This window comes from Lycium barbarum, chromosome 9 (assembly GCF_019175385.1).
Source record: "Lycium barbarum isolate Lr01 chromosome 9, ASM1917538v2, whole genome shotgun sequence".
NCBI classification, from domain to species: domain Eukaryota; kingdom Viridiplantae; phylum Streptophyta; class Magnoliopsida; order Solanales; family Solanaceae; genus Lycium; species Lycium barbarum.
This window is the reverse complement of record NC_083345.1, coordinates 30169767-30196761: the sequence shown is the minus strand read 5'-3', so window position 1 is coordinate 30196761 and position 26995 is coordinate 30169767. Positions and strand designations below refer to the sequence as shown.

General features: G+C 33.3%; 1 protein-coding gene across 1 annotated transcript; it reads right to left on the bottom strand.

The window, feature by feature from the left end:
- Positions 1-14636: 14636 nt before the first annotated feature.
- On the bottom strand, positions 14637-16901 carry LOC132610951 (probable inactive patatin-like protein 9). Its single transcript, XM_060325358.1, has 2 exons — positions 15713-16901; positions 14637-15070 (listed from the first exon to the last, which is right to left on the bottom strand). The coding sequence occupies exons 1-2, from the start codon at positions 16631-16633 to the stop codon at positions 14849-14851; spliced, it is 1143 nt and encodes a 380-aa protein (XP_060181341.1). The 5' UTR covers positions 16634-16901; the 3' UTR covers positions 14637-14848.
- Positions 16902-26995: the final 10094 nt, after the last annotated feature.

Genomic DNA, 26995 nt, shown 5'->3' with positions numbered 1-26995 from the left:
TAATTCAAGATTGGATGCCAAAAGCCTTATAGTAACATTTGGTAGATGTGACCATTTGTAGGTTTCGGACAAAACGGGATTTGAGGTTTGGCGAGCGTAAAAGGCAAGAAAGGTATGTAAAGCTCCACCTTTCCTTCTCTTGGCATGTCCTAGATGTATTAGGTTTGAATTTGGAACTCGGGGACTACTCTACTCTTCGGAACCTGCGTCTAAACTTGTCCTTGTTCCATTCAGTGGAATTGAACTAATTCTGTTGCAAATGGTTAGAAAAGTTGTCTAAATACCTAGAACTTGTGTAAATAAAATTCGATTACCTTAAAACCCTCATAAGCGACTCCATAAAGTTTATTACACATAATTTGTGTCCGCCACCTCGGTTGACCCGAGGCGGGCCCACTATTTCCGAATCCACTTCTATTGTGCTATTGAATTGTTTCCGAACGATATGTAAAGCAAACGCTTGGCTGCTCTTCTAATTCCTAAACGACAACTGTTTGAAATATTCCATTAAGTCCTATGAAATGTTTTGATATGTACCACGAATCCGGAAGTTCTGTTCTCACATAATCCACCGTGACATCCGAAAGGTATGCACTACGATTATCGTCTGACGTCTTTCTAATGATCTGTTGTTTGGGTTCTTCGATTGATTCTGTGTAAATGTTTTTATACTTTACCCTGCATTTGGTTTCTCACTACTCTGCTCGTGGATGCCTCAATGCTTCTTTCACTGAGCCCGGGCCAGGATTTGTTATCAAGCGTATTCCACTGCATTGTTCGCCGTGCCTCAATGTGAGGGGGCAGGTATGACATGTACATGGGTCCGGAGTATGATGTGCCATGTACATCTATGTTCTGATGTTGGTGATATGATATGATATGGCCATCTGGTATGTTATGATATGTTACGGAGCTATTCCCTACTCTGAAGTATGATGTGTTGTGGCGCCAGTGATGGGGTGGCGCCAAGTTATGTTCACCGAGTCCCGTATTGGGGCCAGATTTGATATATGTTTCTGCATACACTATTTATGTTTTGTAAGTATGAATTTTGATATTCTGGACTTTGCACTCATTTTCTGTACTTTCTGTTCCGGTTATGATTTTGTTTACTGTACTTCATGCTTTACATACTCAGTACATATTCCGTACTGACCCCCTTTCTTCGGGGGCTGCGTTTTCATGCCGCGCAGGTACAGATACCCACTTCAGAGATCCGCCCGCTTAGGATATCTGCTCTGCTGTTTTGGAGTGCTCCTTTGTCCGGAGCCATATTTTGGTATAGACTTTTCTATCACATATGTATATGTTTATTCAGGGGTATGACGGGGCCCTGTCCCGTCTTATGTTTCTGTTAGTATTGTTTGTAGAGGTCTGTAGAAACATACGTGGGTTGTGTATATATGTTCTGAGAATATGTATTTTGTGACGGCCTTATCGGCTTTCGTGCGCTACATATGCTTATGTACGATAGCTTGCGACTCTGTTTGGCTTTTATATATGCGTATCTAATTTATATGTTGGTTTGGGGTTCTTGGGTACGTAAGGTGTCCTGCTCGGACACGAGTCGCGGCCTACGGGGTTGGGTCGTGCCATTTACAAAGGCGTGTTTTGCTTCCGCCATGGGCCTTCTTTTTTGCTTCACCGGGCAGAACTTCCCGTCCAAGCTGAGCTTGTGAGTTGCCACTTCTGGTGATATACCTGTCATATCTATATGCGACCATGCGAAGCAATCGGCATTAGCTTTAAGAAATTCAATTAACTTGCGCCTGAGCTCCGGGGTAAGCCCCGTGCCTAGGTATACCTTTCTGTCCGGTAGGTACTCGAACAGGATGATCTGCTCCAGCTCCTCTACAGTTGATTTAGTTGCATCCGAGTTATCCGACATGACGAACAATCTGGGCATCTCGAAGTCGTCCTCTTCGTGCATTGGACTCGACCCAGTGTGCTTTGATTGCTGTTGGGCGTGCTCTCCTCCGGTCACGCCCTCTTCCTTCTGAGCCGATTCTATGGGCCGAGGCGCTGCTTCCTCCACTGCGAACATTTCCCTTGCAGCGGGCTGTTCACCTCGGATGGTTTTTACTCCTTCCGGGGTGGGGAACTTCAGCAACTGATGCAGCGTCGAGGGCACGGCCCTCATACCATGTATCCAAGGTCTGCCCAGCAATGCATTATACTTCATGTCCCCTTCGATCACGTAGAACACCGTTTGTTGAATGGTGCCATCGACGTTCACGGGCAATGAGATCTCCCCCTTCGTGGTTTCGCTCGCCATATTGAACCCGCTAAGTACCCGGGCCACCGGTACGATCTGATGGAGCAGCCCTAGCTGTTCGACCACTCTCCATCGGATGATGTTGGCCGAGCTACCTGGGTCAATCAAAATGCGTTTAACCTTAGTTTTAAAGATAAGTACAGAAATTACCAATGCATCATTGTGCGGTTAAATGATGCCCTCTGCGTCCTCGTCGTCGAAGAAAATAGAGCCCCCGGTTGAGTGATCTCGGATGCACTTTTTACGAATAATAGAAACCTTGGTGCGTTTCATTACCGGCCCCCGAGGGGAGTCAATACCCCCAACTATCATGTTAATTGTATGCTGGGGTTCGACCGGCTCGGCCCTTCGATGAGCTTCCCTTTCCTTGTAATGACTTTTGGCCCGCTCGCTCAGCAGATCTCGGAGATGACCGTTCTTCAATAACCGGGCTACCTCTTCTCTCAACTGGCGACAATCCTCGGTTCTATGGCCATGGGTTCCGTGATATTCACACACCATGCTCGGATCCTGTTGGCCCGGATCCGACCTTATAGGTTTTGGCCATCTTACATCCGGGACGCGGCCGATGGCGGAGACGAGGCCCGAAGTACTAACGTTGAAGTTGTAATCCGAAATCTTTGGCAGACCCTTATTACCGGCAGAACTTCCGGCATCGCTCCTGAACGAGAGACCCCGGCTGTTTGACGGGCATTCGCCCCGTTTGCTACCCCGACCTGAGAAACGGCTTGGGCTCTCCCTTGACTTTTCCGACCTAAAATTTTGCCTCTCCGAATGGGAGTATGGCCGGTACCTTTCCTTCGATGATTCGGCCTTTGTTTCGTAACCCTTCCTCGGTTTCTCAAAACTTCTATCCATATTTACCGGGCCCGAGGGAAGCTCGAATTGATCATCCTCCACCCGAATCTTCGACTCATACCGATTATGGACATCGGCCCATGTCACAGTCTCGTATTCCAGCAAACTTTCTTTCGATTTGAACGAAGTTGTTGAACTTAGGACATTGAGCCCCTTTGTGAAAGCTTGCGCGGCCCATTCCTCCGGAACCGGAGGGAGTTCCATCCGTTCCCTCTGGAACCGGTTGACGAACTCATGCAGTAAATCATCGTCCCTTTGGGTTATTCGGAAGATATCGGCCTTGCGGGCCTATACCTTTTTGGCACCGGCTTGAGCTTTTACGAAGGCATCAGCGAGCATTTCGAAAGAAGTGATCGAATGCTCGGGCAGGTGGTCGTACCACGTCAACGCTCCCTTTGACAGGGTCTCCCCAAAAATTTTCAACAACACTGACTCAATTTCATCTTCCTCCATATCATTGCCCTTTATGGCACAAGTGTACGAGGTCACGTGCTCGTGCGGGTCCGTTATGCCGTCATATTTCTGTATATCCGGCATTTTGAACCTCTTCGGGATCAGTTTCGGGGCTGCGCTCGGAGAAAAAGGCCTTTGGATGTACCTCTTCAAATTTGGCCCCTTCAGTAAAGGCGGAGCCCCCGGGATCTGGTCCACCCGAGAATTGTATGTCTCGACCCTTTTTTCGGTTGAGTCTACCCGTTTTGCCAGAGTTTCGAGCATCTTTAGAACCTCGGTTGAAGAACCGGCTCCGGAGCCGTTGCTCTCAACCATTCGTGCCTTATTTCTTCCGGTTTCGGCAACACCCTTTGTCTTCTCCGGCTCTGCTTCATTTTTTTCGCTCTGCAACAGGGAAATCGCGATTCCTTGCTCGGCGATTGCCGCCCTTTGTTCCTGTAACATTTCAAAAATTAAACGTAAGTTAACATTATCGTTTGGTGCGTCCGGTTCTCTCCGACCCTGGGTCCGGGACAATGTAACGGAATAGTGAGTATTTAGAGGATCAGTGGCCGGTAGGGCTGCATTCTCCGGGTCCACGGTGTTTTGCCGGTTGAGGCCCTCCCTCGAATCGACGGGATTCGGGTCAGCGGGGTTTGGTAATCCCCGTGGTCCGCTGCCTTCATTTTCCGCCACAATCTCGGTGTTGTTGACATGGCCAGATTGTTCGATGCCAGCCATTTAGTTCGTTTTTGCAGAGACGGGCAGGAGATGTTTTTTATTTTGACGAATACGATAGAAATCAAGACCAAAGACCACTATTATCCTAGCCCCACGGTGGACGCCAAACTGTTTACCCCGGATTTGGATAATCAATTAAATTTGTTAACGGGTATAGGATATGCGTTTGGATCTTAATGTATATTTGATAGGGAAAACGAGTGTATGAATGTTTTGCAAATAAGAGGTTTATAGTCGATGGTTTGCTGTGGACATGAACGTTCGTAAATGATGTGCAATAATTGATTGGAGAAATATGATAGATACAAAAGCGATTGGTATGGTCCCAATCTGATGCTTTGAGAGAGATTGTATGTATGAAATTTGTTATTACAAGAATTCTTGAAAGTGGAGGAGCCAACCCCCTCAAAGGTGGGGGTGAGCCCTATTTATAGTGGTGCTTCTATGGGCCTCATACAATGTTAATCATAAAAATAATCATAATAAGGACAGCTCTGAACGGATTTGGTGGGATCTAGTTGGCCGTACTGTCTGACACACGCATGGTTGGTGGTTGACCATGGCAGGACGTCACCGATGCGTGGCTCACGCGCAACGGCTCTACCGGACCAACGCCCACGAATAATCGGACTAACGGCCTCGACCGACCCGGTGATGAAGTGACCGGACCAAACGGTGCCCCTGCTCAGCTCCGGTTCAGAACGAAAGTCTTCATATATGTTCTTGTCCCCTTCTCCCTTCGGCTTCTCGTCTCACCGGTTTGACTCATGTCCGGTTTTTACCGTATACACTACTGCAACTAAACTGAAATCTTTTTAGGATTTTTACCGATATGTATAAGTTCCAATTGGTGGCACAATAGAAGACGCACTAAAACAATAAAGTAAAATTTACTTGGCATAGCTTACATTTTTACCTATTTATGAAACATAACTAAACTTTACAATAATTATATTTAGTAGCTAAAATATAACATATTTACTTCTTATAGCTATCACTTTTTTACCACTCATCTGGTAACTTCCCACACCCCTAAATTTAAGCCAAAAAAAAGGTCCCTCTCTCCTATCCCCCTAAATAAACACCATTATGCCCAATATCCCTTAATTTCCTCCAATTTCAAATCAGTTTTATAATAGTTCAACTTCCTTGTTTATCTCTAATTAACTACTCATTAATTTCACTCATAATTCAAATCTAATTCCCAAAAAAGGTAAGATTCTATACTGATTTTTACGTTTCACCGTGTATTTAACCTATATTTTCGTTGTTTTTTTTTCGTTACTTCCTGAATTTTCAATTCCTAATGTTTTGGATTGATATTTTAATAGTTGTTTTTCATAGATATTTTGGCTATATTTTTTATTGTATTTTGATTATTATGTTCAATATTACTTATTCTGGTTTCTGTTGACTATATTTCAGATATATTTTTCATATATTTTGACTATATTTAGAAAAATTTCAGAAAAATCAAAAAAATAAAAAAGTTGCAGTGAAAACGTTGTTACCTCAATTATGACTATATTTTGGCTATATTTTAATTGTATTTTGATTATTATGTTCAATATTACTTACTCTGGTTTCTGTTGACTATATTTCAGATATATTTTTCATATATTTTTCAAAATTTCAGAAAAATCAAAAAAATAAAAAAGTTGCAGTGAAAACGTTGTTACCTCAATTATGAACTCAACTTTAATTCGATATTTCAATAGATGAATTCAAATATATATTCGTCGTTTAAAACGAGCTCTGTTCACTGGTTTGATATTGTTATTTTTCAAAGTTTTTTGATGAACTAGTTTTTGAACCTTTTTTTTTTTTTTGGTTAAAAATATGAATGTACTTTTTGAATTCATTTTTTTTTAATTTGTTAGCTGTTTGAATGAGATATGAGATCAGATATGGAATGGGAGGATATTTGCGTGAATCAGGGAACATTAAAAACTGATTTTAATTTAAATTGGAATAGATTTTGTTTCCATAAATATAGCACTTTCAGTTTTCTTAGCGTGTGTATTTTCGTTATATTATTTAAGTCGATGCGTCTATTAGCTAAATATAGGTCCTCCAGCTATGAATTGTAAATGTAGAACATATAGTTATAGGTTGTTAGAAGGAAGGACCTAAAAGGTAGTTGTTTGTGAAAATTTTACATTAAACCAATAAATAGAAGGCCCACAAGTATCCTTACTTCTCTATGCATTTAGAATATTTTCACTCAAATGGTAAAAAGTAAAGAAGTTGCTCTTAGATTGCTTGGGTGCCTTGACTCACCGGAGGTCAATGTAACATTTTAGGTAGAATATTATTGTAGTAAACATCACGGATAAACTTTTACCATAATTTTATTTTCTACACCCTTTATAATAACGGGTAATATCTTATCATAAATACAAATTCTCTAACACGTTATAAATTAAATTTGTGTTGAAAGCGTTGAATACACGTGCAGTCAATACTAAAAGCTACAGTAATTTCACGAATGATCACTCAATTTTTATTTTATTATACCAAAGTCAATATATTAGATGACAAAAAAATAACCCAATTTTAATAAAGTATCACAGAAAGTTATCAAACTATCTTTTGTAAGAAAAAATCACCCAATTTTGCCAAAGTATCATAAATGTAGAACAAAACACTATTTTGTATTAAAAAGATCATTCAAATTTGCCTAAATATCACGTAAAATGTTAATGTTTTTTTTTTTTTTTGTTTCCTCCAATTGACTTTCTTTGAGACTTATGTCCAGTTATGACTTTTTCCTTACAAAAATCAGTTTGTAGTAACTTTTTTGATATTTAGGTAAAACTGAGATTTTTCCATTATAAAATGTAACATAGTGAATTTACTACAGTAAAATAAAAATTAAATTATTATCCATGAAATGAAATTAACTTAATTTCCACTATGATTCACCGGTACCCCTGCAACATCACTTTGACATGAAAGGGTAGAAAATATTACTACCAATCGGTGAATTCCAATTTTCACGCATTGTATGCAATATGCAACTGACTAGCTTGAAGTTGAAGGTTCTGCTGTCACTCAACAAACTACCTGAAATAATTCTGATAGGATTTTTGACTCAACATTTTAAATTCAGCATCCCTAGAAAAGTAAAAGGAGAAAAAAAAAATCAATTTCTCAACATCCTTTATGGAAGAAGAAGTACCACGGACCGTTTGGCATGATAAAATTTACTACTACTATATTACTGTACTTTTGTTTTGGTACATCAGAATTTATAACATCTAAAGTTCTGCTTGTAGCCTATTCTAAGGCAGTAATATTGTACTATCAAGCAGTAACACCATTATTTTTACTGAAAACCACCTACTGGCTGCCATTACAATTTACAGCATTGCTGCAAACTTCAGTTCAAAAATAGGACTACCAGATTATATCAAATGACAAAAAGGGTCCGCGCTTTAAGTTTTAACCATATAAAATCCAAAAAGTCCTCAACGCCATTAGTTAATTGACACGCGAAACATGCTGTTCACCAGCCATCCCCCCCCCCCCCCCAACCATCTGCATCTCCTTCAATTTTATAATTCAGTAGTTATTTTCTTTATTATTTTATACTTTTCACTACAAGTACCGGATAATTAGTGTGCTACCAAAATTTTACTTTACTACTATTAAGAAGCACCGGTTGGTGCTCCTTTTTCGTCGGCCGTTGTGGACCCCCCATAAAAAAAATGGGCCTCATATTAAACAAACTCATAAAAAAAATTGTAAAAAAAAAAAATTGTGGGTCCTATATATATTAAACAACAATTAATATTAAAAAATAATTGTGGGCCTCATATTAAACACCATTCAGTATTAAAAAAAAAAAAAGTGGAACTCACCACATCCAAACTCACGGGAAAAAAAAAGTGGACTCCATATTAACAAAATCAAGCAATACTGAAAAATAAAAGTGAATCCCATATTTAAAAAACAAACAATGTTAAAAAAAAAATGTGGGCCCCATATTAAACACCATGCGTATTCGTAGTCAGGGGCGGACCCATGTGTAAAGTTTGGGTGCTCCGGCACCCATTAAACTTAATCACGGAGTGTATAATTGTATAGAAAATATAAAGGAAACAGATATAAATAGTTAATAGAGCACCCCCGAAATCAAAATTCCTGAGTCCAGCACCCCCGAACTCAAAATCCTGGGTCCGCCTCTGTTCGTAGCAAACAGTAATATAATAAAGTTTTAAAAACGGAGCACAAACTACAATGTTATATTAATCGTGTTTTGAACATAGTATCTCATATTGACAAAATCTAGCAATATATATAAAAAAAAAATGAATCCCATATTAAAAAAATAAACAATGTCAAAAAAAAAAAGTGCAGACTTTGTATTCTTAGCAAATACTAATATAATAAAGTTTTAGATATGGAGCACAAATTACAATGTTATATCAATCGTGTTTTGAACATAGTATATATATAAAAAAAAAAATTGGGCCCCATATTAAACAGGCCCATAAAAAAAATTGTAAAAAAAAAATTGTGGACCCCATATATATTAAACAACAACTAATATTAAAAAAATATTATGGGCCCCATATTAAACACCATCCAGTATTAAAAAAAAAAAATAGAACCCACCACATCCAAACTCACGGGAAAGAAAAAGTGAACCCCATATTAACAAAATCAAGCAATATTAAAAAAAAAGTGAATCTCATATTAAAAAAACAAACAATGTTAAAAAACATTATGGGCCCCATATTAAACACCGTGCGTATTCGTAGCAAACACTAATATAATAAAGTTTTAAATACGGAGCACAAACTACAATGTTATATTAATCGTGTTTTGAACATAGTATCCCATATTGACAAAATCAAGCAGTATATAAAAAAAAAATGAATCTCATATTAAAAAAAATAAACAATGTCAAAAAAAAAAGTGCAGACTTTGTATTCTTAGCAAACACTAATATAATAAAGTTTTAGAAACGGAGCACAAATTACAATGTTATATCAATCATGTTTTGAACATACTATATATATATATATATATATATATATTATATGCATAAAAATAGTGCAAACTAATAATGTCCAAAAGGGTGGGCCCCATACTAAACGACACCAAGCAATATAAAAAATAAAAAATAAAAAAGAAGAAACTATATAGAGCATGGGTTTAGACCCATGCTTCATCGTCCGTTGTCCCTTAAAAAAAAGGGTGGGCCCCATACTAAATAACACCAAGCAATAAAAAAGAAAGGAAGAAAAAAAAGTGGAACTCGCCATATCTAAACTCACGGGAAAAAAAAAGTGGATCCCATATTAACAGAATCAAGCAATATTAAAAAAAAATGTGAATCTCATATTAATAAAACAAACAATGTTAAAAAACAAATGCTTAGAAAATCAAACAATTAAATCAATAATGATGGACTCATTGTCACATGCGTATCAACCCATTAGTGGGAGCAAATGAAATTATTGTACAGCAACATACTTAAAATACTTATATATTAAAGTAAGATAGAATTTAATTACTTTTTCATTTTTTCCTTAATCTAATAAATGTGAAAAGAGATTAATGTCATAAAATAAAAAATAATATTAAATGCAGATCAAATAATTAATAAGCTAAATTAGTGAAATTCTAATTCTAATTGACGTTTCCTTAAAAAACCGTGTAAAAAACAACATGACAAGTAAAATGAGTTAAACAAAAAATATTTACTAAAAATTAAAAAATAGAAGTTCTACATGGCCCCATATTAAACACCAACCAGTATTAAAAAAAAAATGGAACCCACCACATCCAAACTCACGGGAAAAAAAAGCGGACCCCATATTAACAAAATCAAGCAATATTAAAAAAAAATGAATCCCATATTAAAAAAACAAACAGTGTTAAAAAAAAGTGCTTAGAAAATCAAACAATTAAATCAATAATGATGGATTCATTTCCACATGCGTATCAACCCATTAGTGAGAGCAAATGAAATTATTGTACAGCAGCATACTTAAAATACTTATATATTAAAATAAGATAGAATTTAATTATTTTTTCATTTTTTCCTTACTCTAATAAATGTGAAAAGAGATTAATGTCATAAAAGAAAAAATAATATTAAATGGAGATCAAATAATTAATAAGGTAAATTAGTGAAATTCTAATTCTAATTGACATTTCCTTAAAAAACCGTGTAAAAAATAACATGCAAGTAAAATGAGTTAAACAAAAAATATTTACTAAAAATTAAAAAATAGAAGTTCTTCATTTAAATAGAAAATCAAATTTCTACTTCGTTTCATCTTAAACATGTAAAATTAATATAATAATTTGAATTAGAATTATCAAAATCAAAATTTGATAAAAAAAATTATTTGTATTACTTTACTATTACTACTAGATAGAAGAGCGGGTTTATAGAGGTAAGATCGTCGTCCGTATTCGGTCCTACTTTTTTATTTAAGATTAAAAAAATCTTTTGTGATCCCACCCACTTTTTTATTTAAGGGCAAAAAAATGACGTTTTATACTTTATATTACCAACTCTTCTAAAAAGTAGATAGAAATACTTTATTATATTTCTATTTTTCTACTATATAGAAGCATTGGTTTATCCATGCTTCGTCGACAGTCACTCTTAAAAACAAAAACAAAAAGGCTAGACCCCACCCTCCCCAACCTCATGAAAAAAAATGGACCCCACCCTCTCCAAACTCACGAAAAAAAAAAAGTGGACCCTATATTAACAAGATCAAGCAATATAAAAAAAAAAGTGAATTCTATATTAAAAAAACAAACAATGTCAAAAAAAAAGGTGCAGATTTTGTATTCATAGCAAACACTAATATAATAAAGTTTTAGATACGGAGCACAAACTACAATGTTATATTAATCGTGTTTTGAACATAGTATCCCATATTGACAAAATCAAGCAATATAAAAAAAAAAAAAAAAGTGAATCCCATATTAAAAAAAAAACAATGTCAAAAAAAAAAGTGCAGACTTTGTATTCGTAGCAAACACTAATATAATAAAGTTTTAGATACGGAGCACCAATTACAATGTTATATTAATGGCGTTTTGAACATAGTATGTATATATATATATATATATATGCGCATAAAAATAGTGCAAACTAATAATGTCAAAAAAAAAAGTGCACCCCATACTAAACAACATCAAACAATATAAAAAATAAAAAAAAAGTGGAACCCACCATCTCCAAACTCACGGTAAAAAAAAGTGGACCCCATATTAACAAAATCAAGCAATATTAAAAAAAAAGTGAACCCCATATTAAAAAAAATAATGTAAAAAAAAAGTGCAGACTTTGTATTCGTAGTAAACACTAATATAATAAAGTTTTAGATACAGAGTACAAACTACAATGTTATATTAATCGTGTTTTAACATAGTATGTATGTATATATATATATATATATATATATATATATATGCATAAAAATAGTGCAAATTAATAATGTCCAAAAAAAAGTGCACCCCATATTAAAAAATCAAACAATATTCATGTAATTTCTAAAGTATCTCATTAAGTCAATAATGATGGATTCATTGCCGCGTGTGTATCAATCCATTAGTGGGAGCAAATGAAATTACTTTTCTTCAAAAGGTTAAGTAGTCAAATCATATAATTATTTTTTTTATATTAGCCTGAGATCTAATGTAGATATTAAACTGTTGTATTTGTTATTCCGCCATGTCATTTATTTGTTATGTTTACTAAAATAAATATACTTAAAATATTTATATTTTAAAATAAGATAGAATTTAATTACTTTTTTATTTTTATTCTTACTCTAATAAATGTGAAAAGAGATTAATGTCGTAAAAAAATATATATCAAATAATGAATAAGGTAAATTAGTCAAATTATAATTCTAATCGACGTTTTCTTAAAAAACCATCCAAAAGATAACATGACAAGTAAAATGAGTTAAACCGAGAATATTTACCAAAAATTAAAAAATAGTATTTCTTCGTTTAAATAGAAAATCAATTTAGAAAATCAATTTCTACTTTGTTTCGTTTTAAACATGTAAAATTAATTTCATAATTTGAATTAGAATTATCTAAATCAAAATTTGATAAAAAATAATAAGTATTTTACACCTTTAAATTAATCGAATTAAAATTGAGAGTATCAACTGATGCTTAAATATTGCTATTGTTTTATCTCAAAGAGAGGAAAATAGTTTCCTTTTAAACAAGTCTTCTTTTTTAAAAAGTATTAATAAATTTTCGTAGCAAACACGAATAAAATAAAGTTCTAGATACGGAGCACAAACTACAATGTTATATTAATCGTATTTTGAACATAGTATATATATATATATATATATATATATATATAAACACAAATACATTTACATAGATACACTATAATCCGAAGTGTTGGACCCGTGCGCAGCACAGGCATAGGCCATCTAGTAATTAGATAAAAAGAAGTAACTTAATGTTCTTTGTTTTTATTGAAATTTCAACGTTGCATCTCCCTCAACCTCTCACTCATTTTACTACTCCCTCCGTCTATTTTTACTTGTCCATGTTTAACTTGACACACTCTTTAAGAAACAGCAAATAAAATAATAATTTTACTATAATACCTTTAATTATTACTCCCTCCATTCCAAAATAAGTGTCTCTTTTAGCTCATGCACACCCCTTAAGAAATTATTCACTCCTAGAAAATTAGGAGTGTTTTTACCAACTTACCCCTAATTAATGCTTAGAAAAAGAAAAGTTATTTAATGATTCTTGATTATAAATAAGGGTAAGTTTGGAAGAATAGGATTAATTTCTTCTTGAAATCCTAAAGCGTCACTTATTTTGGAACAAAATAAAAAGTCTAAAAGAACACTTATTTTGAAATGGACGGAGTATAAATCATCTAAATAATTGAAACCAATCAAACATACTTTAAAAGTTGTGCTGACACTTGAAGTTTTCAATCCCAATAATTAATAATAAGGGTAAAATAGGTATGAAATGGTAAATTATCTCTTGGTTTTTCAAATTAGACTAGTTAAAGTAGACATCTATTTTTATTCTACTGGACAAATAAAAATAGACAGAGGGAATATTTCTTAGTATATTTTAATTTATATGTCTTACTTTTAATTTAAGTAAGTAAACATAATAATATTACTTTCCATATTTAAGAACTCTTGAGCTCATACATCCTAAGATCACAAGACTCAAAAATAATCTATGTACATTATAAACATCTTTAATTTAGTATTACAAAATAAAAAAGTTTTTCCTGCTTAAAATTCGTGTTCAGTCAAACTAATAAAACACGTGAAATGAAACGGAGGAGTCACATTTAGGCACGGGGGTTTCTGCTCATCCTTCTCTAATTTTGACTCACAATACTAGAGAAAATATTCTGGGAGCTAGATCTCAAGCGTTGATAGTGGATCGTATGAGAATTCCTACTAACTGCAATATTTAACTGGTATTGCATCTTGCCAACACTATAGAAAATGTATATGATCTACTCTAATTAATACGAAATCGTATACCTAGCTGTGCACCGGCCTGAGATTCAAATTAATTAGAGTTCCCTCCAGCTCCACACCAACAATTTTTCTTTTCCCGAAGTATGTTACTGTGTTCAAGGTTTAAGTCACACTCATTTGAAGAGGAATTATAAAATTAAGGTAAATTAATGAAGCTTCCTGGTGACAAGTCAATTCATTTGATATTTTAACAAAATTCAATGCTCTCTCCGTCTCAAATTATTTGTCATTTTTTAGTTTTACACATGCCTTAAAAATTTATTAATTGGGATAGGTATTTGACCTATTTACCCTTATTTATATCTATGTTATAATCTTTCTCCATTAATGACAAAATTCTAATAAGGGTAAAATGGAGAAACCATAACTATTTATGCTTTAAACTTCTAAAATAACAAATAATTTGAGACAGCTAATTTTAATAATCAGGACAAATAATTTGAAACGGATGGAGTACTTAGCTGTGCACTGATATTCAAATTAAGTAGAGTTCCCTCTAACTCCGTAACAACAATTTTTCTTCTTCCCGAAGTGTGTTACTGTGTTCAAGGTTTAAGTCAAACTCACTTGAAGAGGAATTTTAAAATAATTAATGAAGCATCGTGACACTGACACCTCTCAATAAAAACTAAATTCGTTTGATATTTTACCAAAATTCAATAACTGTAAGTGGGCTTACAAGATTTGGATGCTTTAAATGGTATAAGCACCTACTTCCACTACCTTTAATGGCATTAATTAATAATTAACACTCTAGTAAGTTCAGCTTTGTCCTTACTCTATTAGCTAGATTTCAGGCAATCAAACAGCCGAAAGAAACTGCAAATTTTAAAACGATTCATTCGATTCAAAACATTAGAGATCTAAACATATATGGTACTACAAGTAGTAGTACTAGTACAACTATTAAACAGCCTAGTAGTATTTAACTCCAGCATTGATCATCACAGTTAAAGGCTTAAACTGACAAAAAGTATTACAAAATGGACAGTAAGTAAAATGAGAATTGACTTTAACGTCCGTTTCTAAGAGGACTAACGGCAGTTTCCTTGCATGGACTTGGTGGCACACTAGTTCTTCCAGTAGCAACAAGGCGTTGCACCAAACCGCCAATTCTTTGTCCGTTAGTCTCCGTTAGTAACCGCTTACCGCCAAATGGCAATGACTCTACTCCTCTTTCTTCCAACGACTCCGCAATTCCTGGTCCCACTCCTCCACTTGCATAGCCGGTTGCCTGTTGATAAACATAAGTCCCGTAAATAACGCTGACACACGTCAAACTTTTCAATCTCATATTTCTCATCAAAAGGAAAGAAAATCTGATTTTTTTTTCTCCAAAAAATACCTTTAATGTATATTGCAACGAATTTAATTTGGACCGATAATTTCAAGCATACTGTTTTCGCAGTTTGATGTAGCAAACTTACAATTTGTAGCCTGTTTGGACTGGTTTAATTTAGGTGTTTTTAAGCCAAATTATTTTTTTATTATTTTTTAGTATTTGAGTACGATAACAAGTGTTTTACTCACTTATTTTTAAGTTAAAATAACGAAAATAAGTCACAAAAGATCCTAACTTATAAGCCATCCAAACAGGCCCTTAATACTCCTCTGTCTAATTTAGGCACAATTAAAATTTTGAGATTAAACTTCTGAACTTTAATCACGATTTTGGACATGAAAACTTCTATTTGAAAATTAGATGAAAAGTATCATATAAGACATATAAAGATAATCCAGTTAAAGAAAAACTTGATCGATTCTAACTGTGCCATGTAAATTGGAACGGAAGCACTTACTTAAGTTTTTAATTTGAAAGAATTAAATTAGTCTCAATTAATTTAGCTTCAAAGAAATTGGAAAATTTTACAGATACCTGAACTCTAACGTAGTCATTTGGATTCCAGCAAAAGGCATTGCCAAGCATTTGGTCAACGGTTTCAGAAACGCCGTCAAACACAATTCCAACAACAGAAGACGGAGAGCAGTATCCATCATTTCTCAGTTTCAACTTTGTCGGTGGACCGTTACCTATAGAGAGAACCAATAGATCATCGACACCTGTAACGGTAGGAAAATCCCGTTTATTATGCAAAACATGAGTAACAGCAGCAGCAGCAGGGTTATTCATTACAAGACCACCGTCAACAGCAAGACACGATGTTTTTCCATCAACGGAGTTAAGTTTAAACGGCTTAAACATTGACGGATTAGCTGACGTGGCACGACATACTTTCCATAGATCAAAATCGAAACTTAAGGATTCGATAGCATCAGCTCTTGAGAAAACAAAAGGCGCACAACTGTTTAAGTCAAAACATGGAACAAGTAAAGGCTTACACGTGTCCCTTAACGTTAAAACTTTCCCGTCATCTCTTCTTAACGCTTCTTTCAAAACCTTATCCATACTCTCACCTGAAAACCTCTTTTTTCTTCGGAAAACACCGACATTTTTCAACTGAAACAGCCGTGTTTGATTTTCCGTTACGAACTTCACGGCATCTTTAGCAGTGAATAACGGACGTCCGTCACTTCCGTTAACAACAAGCATTGTAGCATAAATAGCACCTATTCCAGTACCGACAATAATGTCGAAGAAATCAGATATTCTAACGTGAGGATCACCAGTTTTAGCACAGATCTGGTTTTCTAAATGGATTAATGAAGTACCAGCAACAATGCCAGTAGTACCACCACCATCAATGCTAAGAATACGAGTTTTCTTTCCTTCGTAGTGATACAGCCATTTTTGCTCCAATTTTGAGAAGATTTCTAGCGATATTTTACTGAACTCCATCACTGATGAATTAACAGCAAAAAAGATGCAATCAGATTTGATTTATAATGGAACAGTTAAGTTCACGATTTTCTTCTGAGAGGCATTTATGATGAGAAATTGCTATGTGTGTGTGTGTGTTTTTTTTTTTTTTTGACTGACACAAATATAATCTGTGCAGTATGCTCTGTGGTAAATGCAGAGAGTGTGTGATGGAGAGTTATTAAAACAAGGGGGAAAGAAGGACACTCACAAGTCACAACACAGAGTTGGTTGTACGTTATATATAACTAAGTTTAGCACTTCCAAGTATTTTTTTACTGCTTCCACGTTTGCTTTTGACTGCTAGTACTTGTTTTTGTCTTTTCTTTATTCTTTATTCATTTTTGGGATTTGGAGACGAAGGTATGGACTATACATCAGTTTACTATAGTTAGTGGTGATAAACTGATGTACATATATTAATTATTTATTTTTAAGTAAAGGTGGCAACCGGTTCCAACCGAACCGGACCGGTAACCGGTTAGTTAACCGACCGGTTTGGAGTGCTTAAATTTTTTTTTTTTTGTTTTTTGTTATATATATATATATATATATATATATATATTATAGTATTTATTTGTATATTGTAGGTATATTTACATATGTTATACAACTTTATAATTAAAGTTTAAATATTTACTGACTAACAGCTTAACAACAAGTCAGCAATACAGAATAGTGCTTTTCGTATACATATATATGTATAACATACATATACTTATATACAAATATATGTATAACTTAATATATATACTATATATATATATTTATATATAATATATACTATATATACTTATATATATGTACTATATACTATATATACTTACTTATATATTATATATACTATATATACTTATATACTATATATACTATTTTTTCTATATGTACTATATATACTTATATATGTTTAAGTATACTATATAACTTAATATACTTATAAGTATATTCTTAGTATATTTTAGTTATATTTCTAACTTAATAAAAGTAAAAATATGAACACAAGTAAATAGAAGAAAGCTCAATGAGCCATATATTTTATTCATTCTTGGATAACATTTATTTGCAAGTTGTATTTTTTTAACTTGCAAATAATACATGAGTTGTACAAAAATAGTAGAATAATAAAATCACCAATTTTGAACCATTTCGTTAATTTCCCCCACATCATATTAGGTCATGGAAATATCTTCAAAGTCTTTCATTTGGTCCGGTCCACTAGCTATCAAATCTTCAATTTCTTCCTCTTCGCCTTCCTCCGCTTCTGAGTTTTGGTTGCGTCGCTCCGATCTAATCCAATCTCGAATGCACACTAATACTTGCAAGCTAAAGCCGGATAATGAATGTCTATGGTCTCCAATTTGCTGTCTTCCTTGGCTAAATGCGCTCTCCGAAGCCACAGTTGATACTTGAACCGTAAGGATATCTCGAGTCATTCTTGAAAGTACCGGATAACTTGCCTTGTACTTCTTCCACCATGCTAAGACGTTCACCTCATCCAGTTGGCTGATATCCACATTTGGCTGCATCAAATAAAAATTAAATTCATCAAAGTTTGCAGTAGAAGAAGAAATTGGCTGTGAATGTAAAACTTTTAAACCCGACAAGCCCTTTTTACTACTCTGAGAAGTAGTAGGGCGTGGAGAAACGGGTGTAGCACGTTCTTCCAAACTAGAATAATGAGTAAAAACTCTTCTAAACTCATCATCAATAGCGAGATCGGCTTCAGCTAAAGATGGTTGAACTCCCTCTTCAATTTCTAAAAATGTATAAATTTGACTAACCAAATTTTTAGTATAAGACACTTTTAAACAAGGATTTAAAAGGGAACCCAATATAAATAAAGTTGGGATGGGAAAAAAATACTTCTTAAATTTGATTATCATTTCAAAAATAGCCACTTGATAATCGGGTTTATATTTATACTCTTGTAAAACTCTAGCTATTTCCGCTAAGTAGGCTAAAATTTCGGTTACCGTGGGATAGAATTGTCTAGAAAAAGCAAGAGTTGCATTATAAATTTTTTCTAAGAGTTCAATACATTCTTTAACATCTTCCCAATGCCTAAAGGTTAACCAATCCTCACTATCAGTATTATATTTGTTGTGAACTTGTTGTATAGGAATCCTATACTCATATGCTTGTTGTAGCATAATGTAAGTGTAGTTCCACCTAGTCTCAATTTCTACTTAAATTTTCCTAGGTCTAAGGTTATTTTCCACACAAGCATTCTTAAAATCTCTGATTCTTCCCCTATTAGCATTAGAAAAAAGAAACGCAACAACATTTCTAACTTTTTGAACAGAATCATCAAAATGCACAAGACCATCTTTAACAATTAAATTTAAAATGTGACAACTACATCTTACATGAAAACTATTTCTTAGAGGAGGGTTTATTTCTCTTTTTAAAAGACCAATTGCCTTTGTATTATTAGAAGCATTATCTAAAGCAATACAAAGTGTTTTTCTATAAATGTTAAAAAATCTCATTATAGTAGACATTGAATCCGCTAAAATTTTTCCATCGTGACGACCTTTTCCTTCGTCATATAAAAAAGCTATAATTCTTTTTTGCATAACCCAGTTGTCATCAACCCAATGACATGTAATAGCAAAAAAATCTAAATGGTTAATACTAAGACCCAAATCAGCGGTAAGACAAACATTACAATTTAAAGAATTAAATACATGGCGCAAATAAAATCTATATTTTTTAAACAAATCTATAACATCGGCTCTACAAGTACTTCTAGGAATACCCTCAAATAACGGATTATAACAACGTTGAATGTAAGTAACAAACCCCAAACCCGAGGGAAAGGAAAATGGTAAACAATCATAAGCTACCATTTTAGCTATTTCTACGCGTTCTTTTTTCTTGTCATACTTAAAATTTCTACCGGTTCGTGGGTCTATCGTCATTTGAATCCCCCCCCCACATTTGAACCCGTTTGTTCTCCCCAAATATCCATATGCTTGGTTCTCATATGAGCATTTAGTGTACCCGTTCCACCATCCTTACCAGTTCCTTGCTTAAAACTAAATACTTGTCCACATAGGGTACACGTAGCTGTTTGGTTTTCCCTATTCTTAGTCATAAATTTCCAAACTTTAGCTGTTGGCTTACGAGTTCTAGGCGGTTTGTCTTGTGTATGTGATTGTGCAGGACATGTATCTCCTATGGAATTTTCGGGGGGTTGTGTTTCATCATCATCATCTAAGTCTTCATTAAAAGTGTTGGTAAAATGTTGTTGCATTGCCTCATGACCTAAAAGTGGATTATTTCCACCAACATCAATACCTAAATTAGGTGTTTCTTCCACAAATGTTTCTTCATTAAGCGCACCCCTAACAGTACGACTACTACTACCGGCACTACGTCTTAATCTCTTTGACATTATTAAATAGAATTAATTTAAATCACAATCAAATAAATCACAAGAAAATAAATTACAACAAAATAAATTGCTAGAATTAAATTGCGAAAAATAAATTGCTAGAATTAAATAGCGAAAAATAAAGATAGAGTTGGAACGAAGGTACCAAATTGCCGGATTAATTTCCAACAAAGTGAAGGCGGCTAGAATTGCAAATCCACCAAAGCTACTTCGGATTGTTGCAAAATCACCAACTCCACCAACAATATTATAATTGCAAAATTAATAATTGAAAGTTGAAACTATAATAAGACTTTGTGGCTAATTATTGCAAAGAAACTATAATTGAGAGATTGAAATTTGAGAGAAAGATGAAGAAGAGTGAATTGATGTGAATTAAAATGAAAATGAAGAAGGGTTTATATAGGGGTGGGGATGGGTTAAAGTGTTAAAAAAAAAAAATTGGGGGCCAAAAATTAAAAAACTGACCGTTTGGCAACGACCATTTTTGCAAATGGACAGTTGCCAACGGTCCATTAAGGCCCAACGGCTCTTTCCTTTTTTTTTTTTTTTTTTTTTTTTTTTTTTAATTTTCACCGGTTAAACCGGTCCGGTTCCGGTTTCCAAAATATTGGAACCGGACCGGTAAACAGTTACACGGTTAACCGGTCCGGTTACCGGTTAAAACCGGTTAGCCCGAACCGGTTGCCACCTTTATTTTTAAGTTATACTCCTTCCGTCTCATAATAGTTATCATGTTTTCTTTTTATATGTTCTTAGAGAATTATAAATAAAAAGTGTATTTTTATTAATTTTTATTTCTTTTTAATAAATTGCACTCTAATTAATATAAATTATTTTTTGGAACACTTAATATTGAACATAAAATGATATAAAAACAATTAATTTTATCTTAATTTTGTGAAATGATAAGTATTTTGGGATAAATATTTTTAGTAAAAGTTGACAACTAATATGGGAGGGAGGGAGTTGATATAAGTGTGGTGTGATAAGATATTTATCGTTACTCGCACATCTTCAATTGGATTATCAACATACACAAGTGATAAAAATATAAGCTTTAAATGAGTATCGATTCAGAATCCACTAATGTCTAAGCTTACATTTTGTTTTTGCTTGTCACTATTACAATTCAGTTTGGCAGTAAACTATTTTTCATTTAACTATGGTTTCGAGTATTTTTTTGTTTTTATTGTTTAATTACATATTCAAGTAGATCTAAAGTAAGTTTTATGATATCTGGCTGTGAACCCATTCGAACTCTAGGTCCCTTATGAGAATTTATTAATTATCTTTCTTTTTAATTTATTTGGGACCGGTATTAATTGGAGAATTGAAATTTTTAGTTGAGGGCGTCCCTGGCGTTGTTATATTTTTGTTGATATAAAAACAATAAAGATCACGTGTTTCCGCGGAGGATGCACGTCCAAAAGACGTGCTTTCATCGGATTCCGTTGAGTGACACAGCCTTTCATTAGTTTATTGTCTTCACTGTTGTTTCTACTAGTATTGTTTATATGTTTGACCTTTATACTTTTTCTTGTCCCGATGTACTACAATTAAATACGTGCTATAACATTAAAACAAGCTAGCAGTAACTTATTTTGTTTGGAAAAATATACATTTGTAAATAGCTCGTTCAATATGGTATCTCCTTACCAACAGGAATGTGGTTGAATGTTAATGGTTGTGTCTGATGGAAAATAGGCATATATATATGCTGCGGAAGCAAATAATTAAGATCATATTCTTACATGTAAACTAGATAAATATAATCAAATTCGAGATTGTAACACTAATCTTTTGAGGCTGTTGCATAAGTCTTCAATAGTGTCCGTACTGTCCAGGTCTATGATCTTCTACTGTGTATCCTGAACTTATGAACGAAGCGGCTAAAGAATTGAATATCACTTAGGGTTGAATGACTTTCTTTATATACACACGTTTTTAGGGTAAACCCTAGCCAAAAACATGTAGCCCTTTCCTTACCCACCAAGGATATTATTTTTCTTTTTATTTTCTTTGTTCTAAAATATTCAGGCACAGCAGGGACCACAGATTTTAATGACGAGGCTTCTTATTGCGGTATTAATTCGGAATATAAGTGAATTAATCCTACCACAATAAATTACAATTTAGTCCACTAGAAAACTGTAATTGCACTCTTCTGTTTAATTTCGAAATCATTCATTAAAACTTATTTAACTCCCCATGTTAAGATTACATATACCAATCAAATAAATTAAATTACTGACAATTTAATTCATCGACTAATTTAATCCTTTATACTTCCGCTTAACTTATTTCATGTGACGGATACAAAATCCACTTGCAGGGTTTTCACATGAAAACTTATAAGCATCCATAAAGGAGTATCATCAATCTCAAGGTCGAGACATGGATTCTGTCAACTAATTGTTATTTCACAAATGCACTTTGCCATTATTCAATTTACCAGGAATACATAAACTCGCAGTTGAGTCGTACCTTTTAATAAATCAAAATAATGAACGAAGCACATTGATCATAACAATCACATCAAGATTAAGAGTACAAGTACATTTAATGAGCTAGAGAGGTTGTTTTATATATTCAGTACAAAACCACTCTACTTGGTCCTTTCAATACATACAAAATGTACTAGCATAAGAAGTTGGAACAAAAACCATTCCCATAGTCAAGATAGATTATATTTTAATCTTATGCTACAATCATCAAGATACTTTGCCCAGTTTCATCTTTGATTGTGAACGTTAACTTTATAACTTATAAGAACCGACAATTTAATCTTCTGCGCATAAGCTAAAACTCCATACACCAAATCGTCTATTATATAAGTAAAGGGCACACATATGAACGAATGATCTATTTAAAATAATAATTTATTGAATTGAATAAATAAATAAATAATTGTTTCAAAAAAAATAAAACATAATATTATAATCAAACTGCATGGTTAATAGTATATTCTAACAGTGTCCCTTTAATTAGAAATCTGAGATTTGAACCTAGAAAATAAAATCTAATTTTTGTGGAGAGCGCTAAAACCCCTTTAAGTGGACTTCCTAGTATGCAAATTCGAATTAAATGGGTGAACGAATTCCGGCCACCGAATGATTATCCAAAAATATGTACTAGAGGTGGTTTTCCTCTGAACATAGAGTAAAAAACTGTTAAAAAAGCGGCAACATGTGAATTAGTAACACGTTTTAATGCAGTTTAGCAGTGATAAAAAAGTCACTGAGAAAGTTATTCCATTAGAACTACATCAGCAATTGAACAGTAATGTCTTGGTCACTGATTAAATTATCTAATTGGACTATTTCGGCATTTGGACTGGCAAAAAGGAGTTGAATTGATTGTCATTTATTTATTCATAAAAAAAAAAGAGAAAATGACAAAAGCGAGAAATTGCTTCTTAATTGTCCAACTTTGAGCCTGTTTAGCTTAGCTTAAAAAAAAAAAAGCAGCTTATAAGCTGAAAATAACTTATAAATCAAATAGCCCAATTTATTTTTTTGGGCTTATTTTAAGCACAAAATGGCTTATAAGCTGGTCAGTCAAATACTCAAAAAAGTTAAAAACAGCTTATAAGCTGTTTTCAGCAACTTATAAGCTAAGTCAAACGGGCTCTTTTTCCTTTACACGCCTTTTAAGAACTCATAAATAAAAGTGTATTTTTTACTACATTATCCTTATCTCTCTCTAATTAATTACACTCTAATCAATATTGGTTACTTAAAAAAATAATTAATGTTTAGGGCAAAGTAGGAAAAACTTAATAAATTCTATCTTGATTTTGTAAATGGACAAGTATTTTGGGACGGATATTTATCGTAATGTGGACAAATATGCGACGGAGAGAGAGTAAATAAATGGATATACATATCATATACTCCCTCTGTTCACTTTTACTTGTTCACTATTTCAAAAATAAATTTTCATTTTTACTTGTTATTTTATGCGTATCAAGATAAGACAACTTTGTTCTTCTTGTTTTACCCATAGTTATTAAATACTCACTTCAAATCATTTTTTTAATCCAATAAAAATATGCACCAATTAATATGGGTAAATTGGTAAATTATGCGATTCATTTATTATTTTCTTAAACAACGTGAAAAGTCCAAAGTGGACAAGTAAAGTGAACGGAGGGAGTATTTACTCTCTCTATCCCAATTTATATATGTGATACTTTTCACTTATCAAGAGTGAATTTAACTAATTTTTGAAGCTAAATTGAATCAGGTCAATTCAATATTTTAAACTTAAAATTTAGATATTAAAAAACTATACGAAAAGTATTATAAGATGCAATACTTCTCATGTCAATATGATGGAAAATACAATTTAAAATGTTGGTCAAAATTCATATCATTTGATTCAATAAGTAAAAAGTGTCACATATATTAGGACGGGTAATAATTGGTTTGATATAAATATTTGATGTGAATAAATTCTTACCGCAGTTATCTTTACATTCTTATTCCTTTGGGCTGGTAGTTGAAAACAATCTAGATTAAATTTCTTGTACATAAGACGTTATATTTTTGTTTTTATAAATGATAAATCCATGTATATGATCTTTCCTTCTCAGTTTTCTGTTTTCATAATTTTAAGCTAAAATCTACATTTATGAATTGATCCTACATTGGAGAAAAAATATACGAATCAAAAATTATTCTTAAATACCATTGTGAAACTCACCTTTTTAATGTAGGCTGAAACCACCACCACAACACCCCCCCCCCCCCTTCCCCCCACACTTCGTACTTTGCCTCTTTCCCACCCTTACGTTTTTATGGAAAAGTTATATTGCAATATTTTTTTTGCGTATTCAATTTATAAAATTTACTAATCCAACTAATTTAAATTCTCTCAAATTACGACACAAATCTATTATTTGTACTGGGGAGTGAGGAGTCATTGCAAGTTCTACAAAATCTAAAGCCAATTCTCGGTAAAATTTGGTTAAAGGTCATAATATTAATTTCACTGCTATGAGTACAAATATTAATGGCTCTTATGCCACTGATACCTTGTTTAGTTCCTCTTTTTCTCGTTAACTTTATTTAAAAGGAAAAAGAATTTGAAGTCTAGCAACCGTTTCATTTTGACAACACTTGTCTTTTAGTTGATGTTTATCATGCATTGTTAGGTAATATTTGGCCTTTCATGCGTGCAATAATTAGTAGAAGTGTTAGTGTCAATTGTTATGGTGATTACGAATCATCATTTAACTAACTAATATATGAAAGCGATCTCATTCTTAGACATTATTAATTGCGCGTGACCAAATTTTACTAGGAGTACGCATATAGGGGACTGCATAATTACATTAGTTTTGTTGTTTCTTCACAATCAAGTATGTTTATAAGACAATTGTCACTTTCATTTTTTAAAGATCACTTTTCAATCCGAAAATTATGGTCTATGGCGATTCCTAAGAATAAGACAATTTTCATGGTGGAAGTTGGACAAAAAGACAGGAAGCAAGCTTTATTTAGAGTATTGCTTAACTATTAACCATTATTTAACTTTTCACTTTAATTGCGTAACGAAATGCATGTTGTTGACGCCATAATATTAGCATTTCTCAATTGTAGTAAAGGATATAATTAATCTAACAAGAAAAATAATAAAAAGTTTCATTGAGATATGATTGGCAAAAACCTACCATACCCTATTTTATAAATAAAGAAAAAAACAAACATACTTACCGTTAAGTGAAAAAATTAAGTTGAGAGTATGTAGGAATTAACCATGATTAATAAATGTAGATAAAAATAATTGCCGTTCATTCATTAATTTAGTATAGATCGACATCAAGTGTGAGCATTTCGAAAACATAATTATAGATCGCTCAAAAGGGAGGTTTATTTGGGATGTATACATTTTCAAGAACTTCCTTTTAACAAATTTCGAAGTGGTTCTAGTACGTAAAAGTAAAAGGCACTAATAGTAGAGGTTCACATTTAGAGACTGTTTGGGAAGTCACCCAGGTAATTGGAATTGGTGTAATTACACTAATTGCTATGTTTGACATGGTTGTTTGACCAAGTAATTACTGGTTAGGTGGGAATTTGATGTAATTGAGAGGGTGTAATTACACTCTTCAATTCTCAAGGGGTGTGGGGGGTTGAGAATTGGGTGTAATTACACCCTGTAATTATATGGTTACTTTTTACTTTCTTTCTTTTTGTTTTTATTTTAATTTCTTTTCTTTTTTAATTTATTTAATTTCTTTTTTCTTTTTAATTATTATTTTAAAAAAATATTTTCCTTTATATTATTTATCTTTCATTTGATTTCTTCTCATTCCCAACCTTTAATTCTGTGTAATTGATCGTATTTTATTTTATATTTTATTTATTTCGTATAACTGTGTTATTATTCTAATTTTTGAAACTACAGCTCTTAATATTAGAAAAAATGGGTCATTAACAAACTTGACATATAATGAGTGATGTTATTAAAGTATAATTTCATTGTGAATGAGGTTATAGAGAGTCCGCGACTTTTGTAGGACAAAAAAAAAAGTTGAACCAAACTAACACAAAATAAAAAATAAAAAATACATAAGTAGGTTTCACGCACTAATTTAGTGCGTGAAAGGACCAAACTGAAAAAAATAAAAGTTTGGCCTTTCACACACGAACTTTGATTGGTGTTTACCACACATAAGATAACGGCTTCCGAATGTGAAGGCTTAAACGTTCATGCCTATAATTGATGTTTACTATATAGATTGCAAAAGGAGGGGTAAAACTACCCTTAATGGAGGAGTTTCCCGTTCAGCTGAATTGACTAATTTGCCCTTAATTCCTTTTATTGCCGCCAAAAGAAGTGCACTTGTGGTGGTCCCATTTGACAGTCATTTCTTGACCTCGCTTCGCATCTGTTTGCTATTCTCTTTAATGCGTGGGTCCCAGATATAGTATTTT

Coding starts and splice junctions, on each gene's coding strand:
- LOC132610951 (XM_060325358.1), bottom strand. CDS start 16,633: ATGGAGTTCAGTAAAATATCGCTAGAAATCTTCTCAAAATTGGAGCAA. Junction 15,071..15,712: donor ATGACTACGTTAGAGTTCAG/GTATCTGTAAAA, acceptor GTTTATCAACAG/GCAACCGGCTATGCAAGTGG.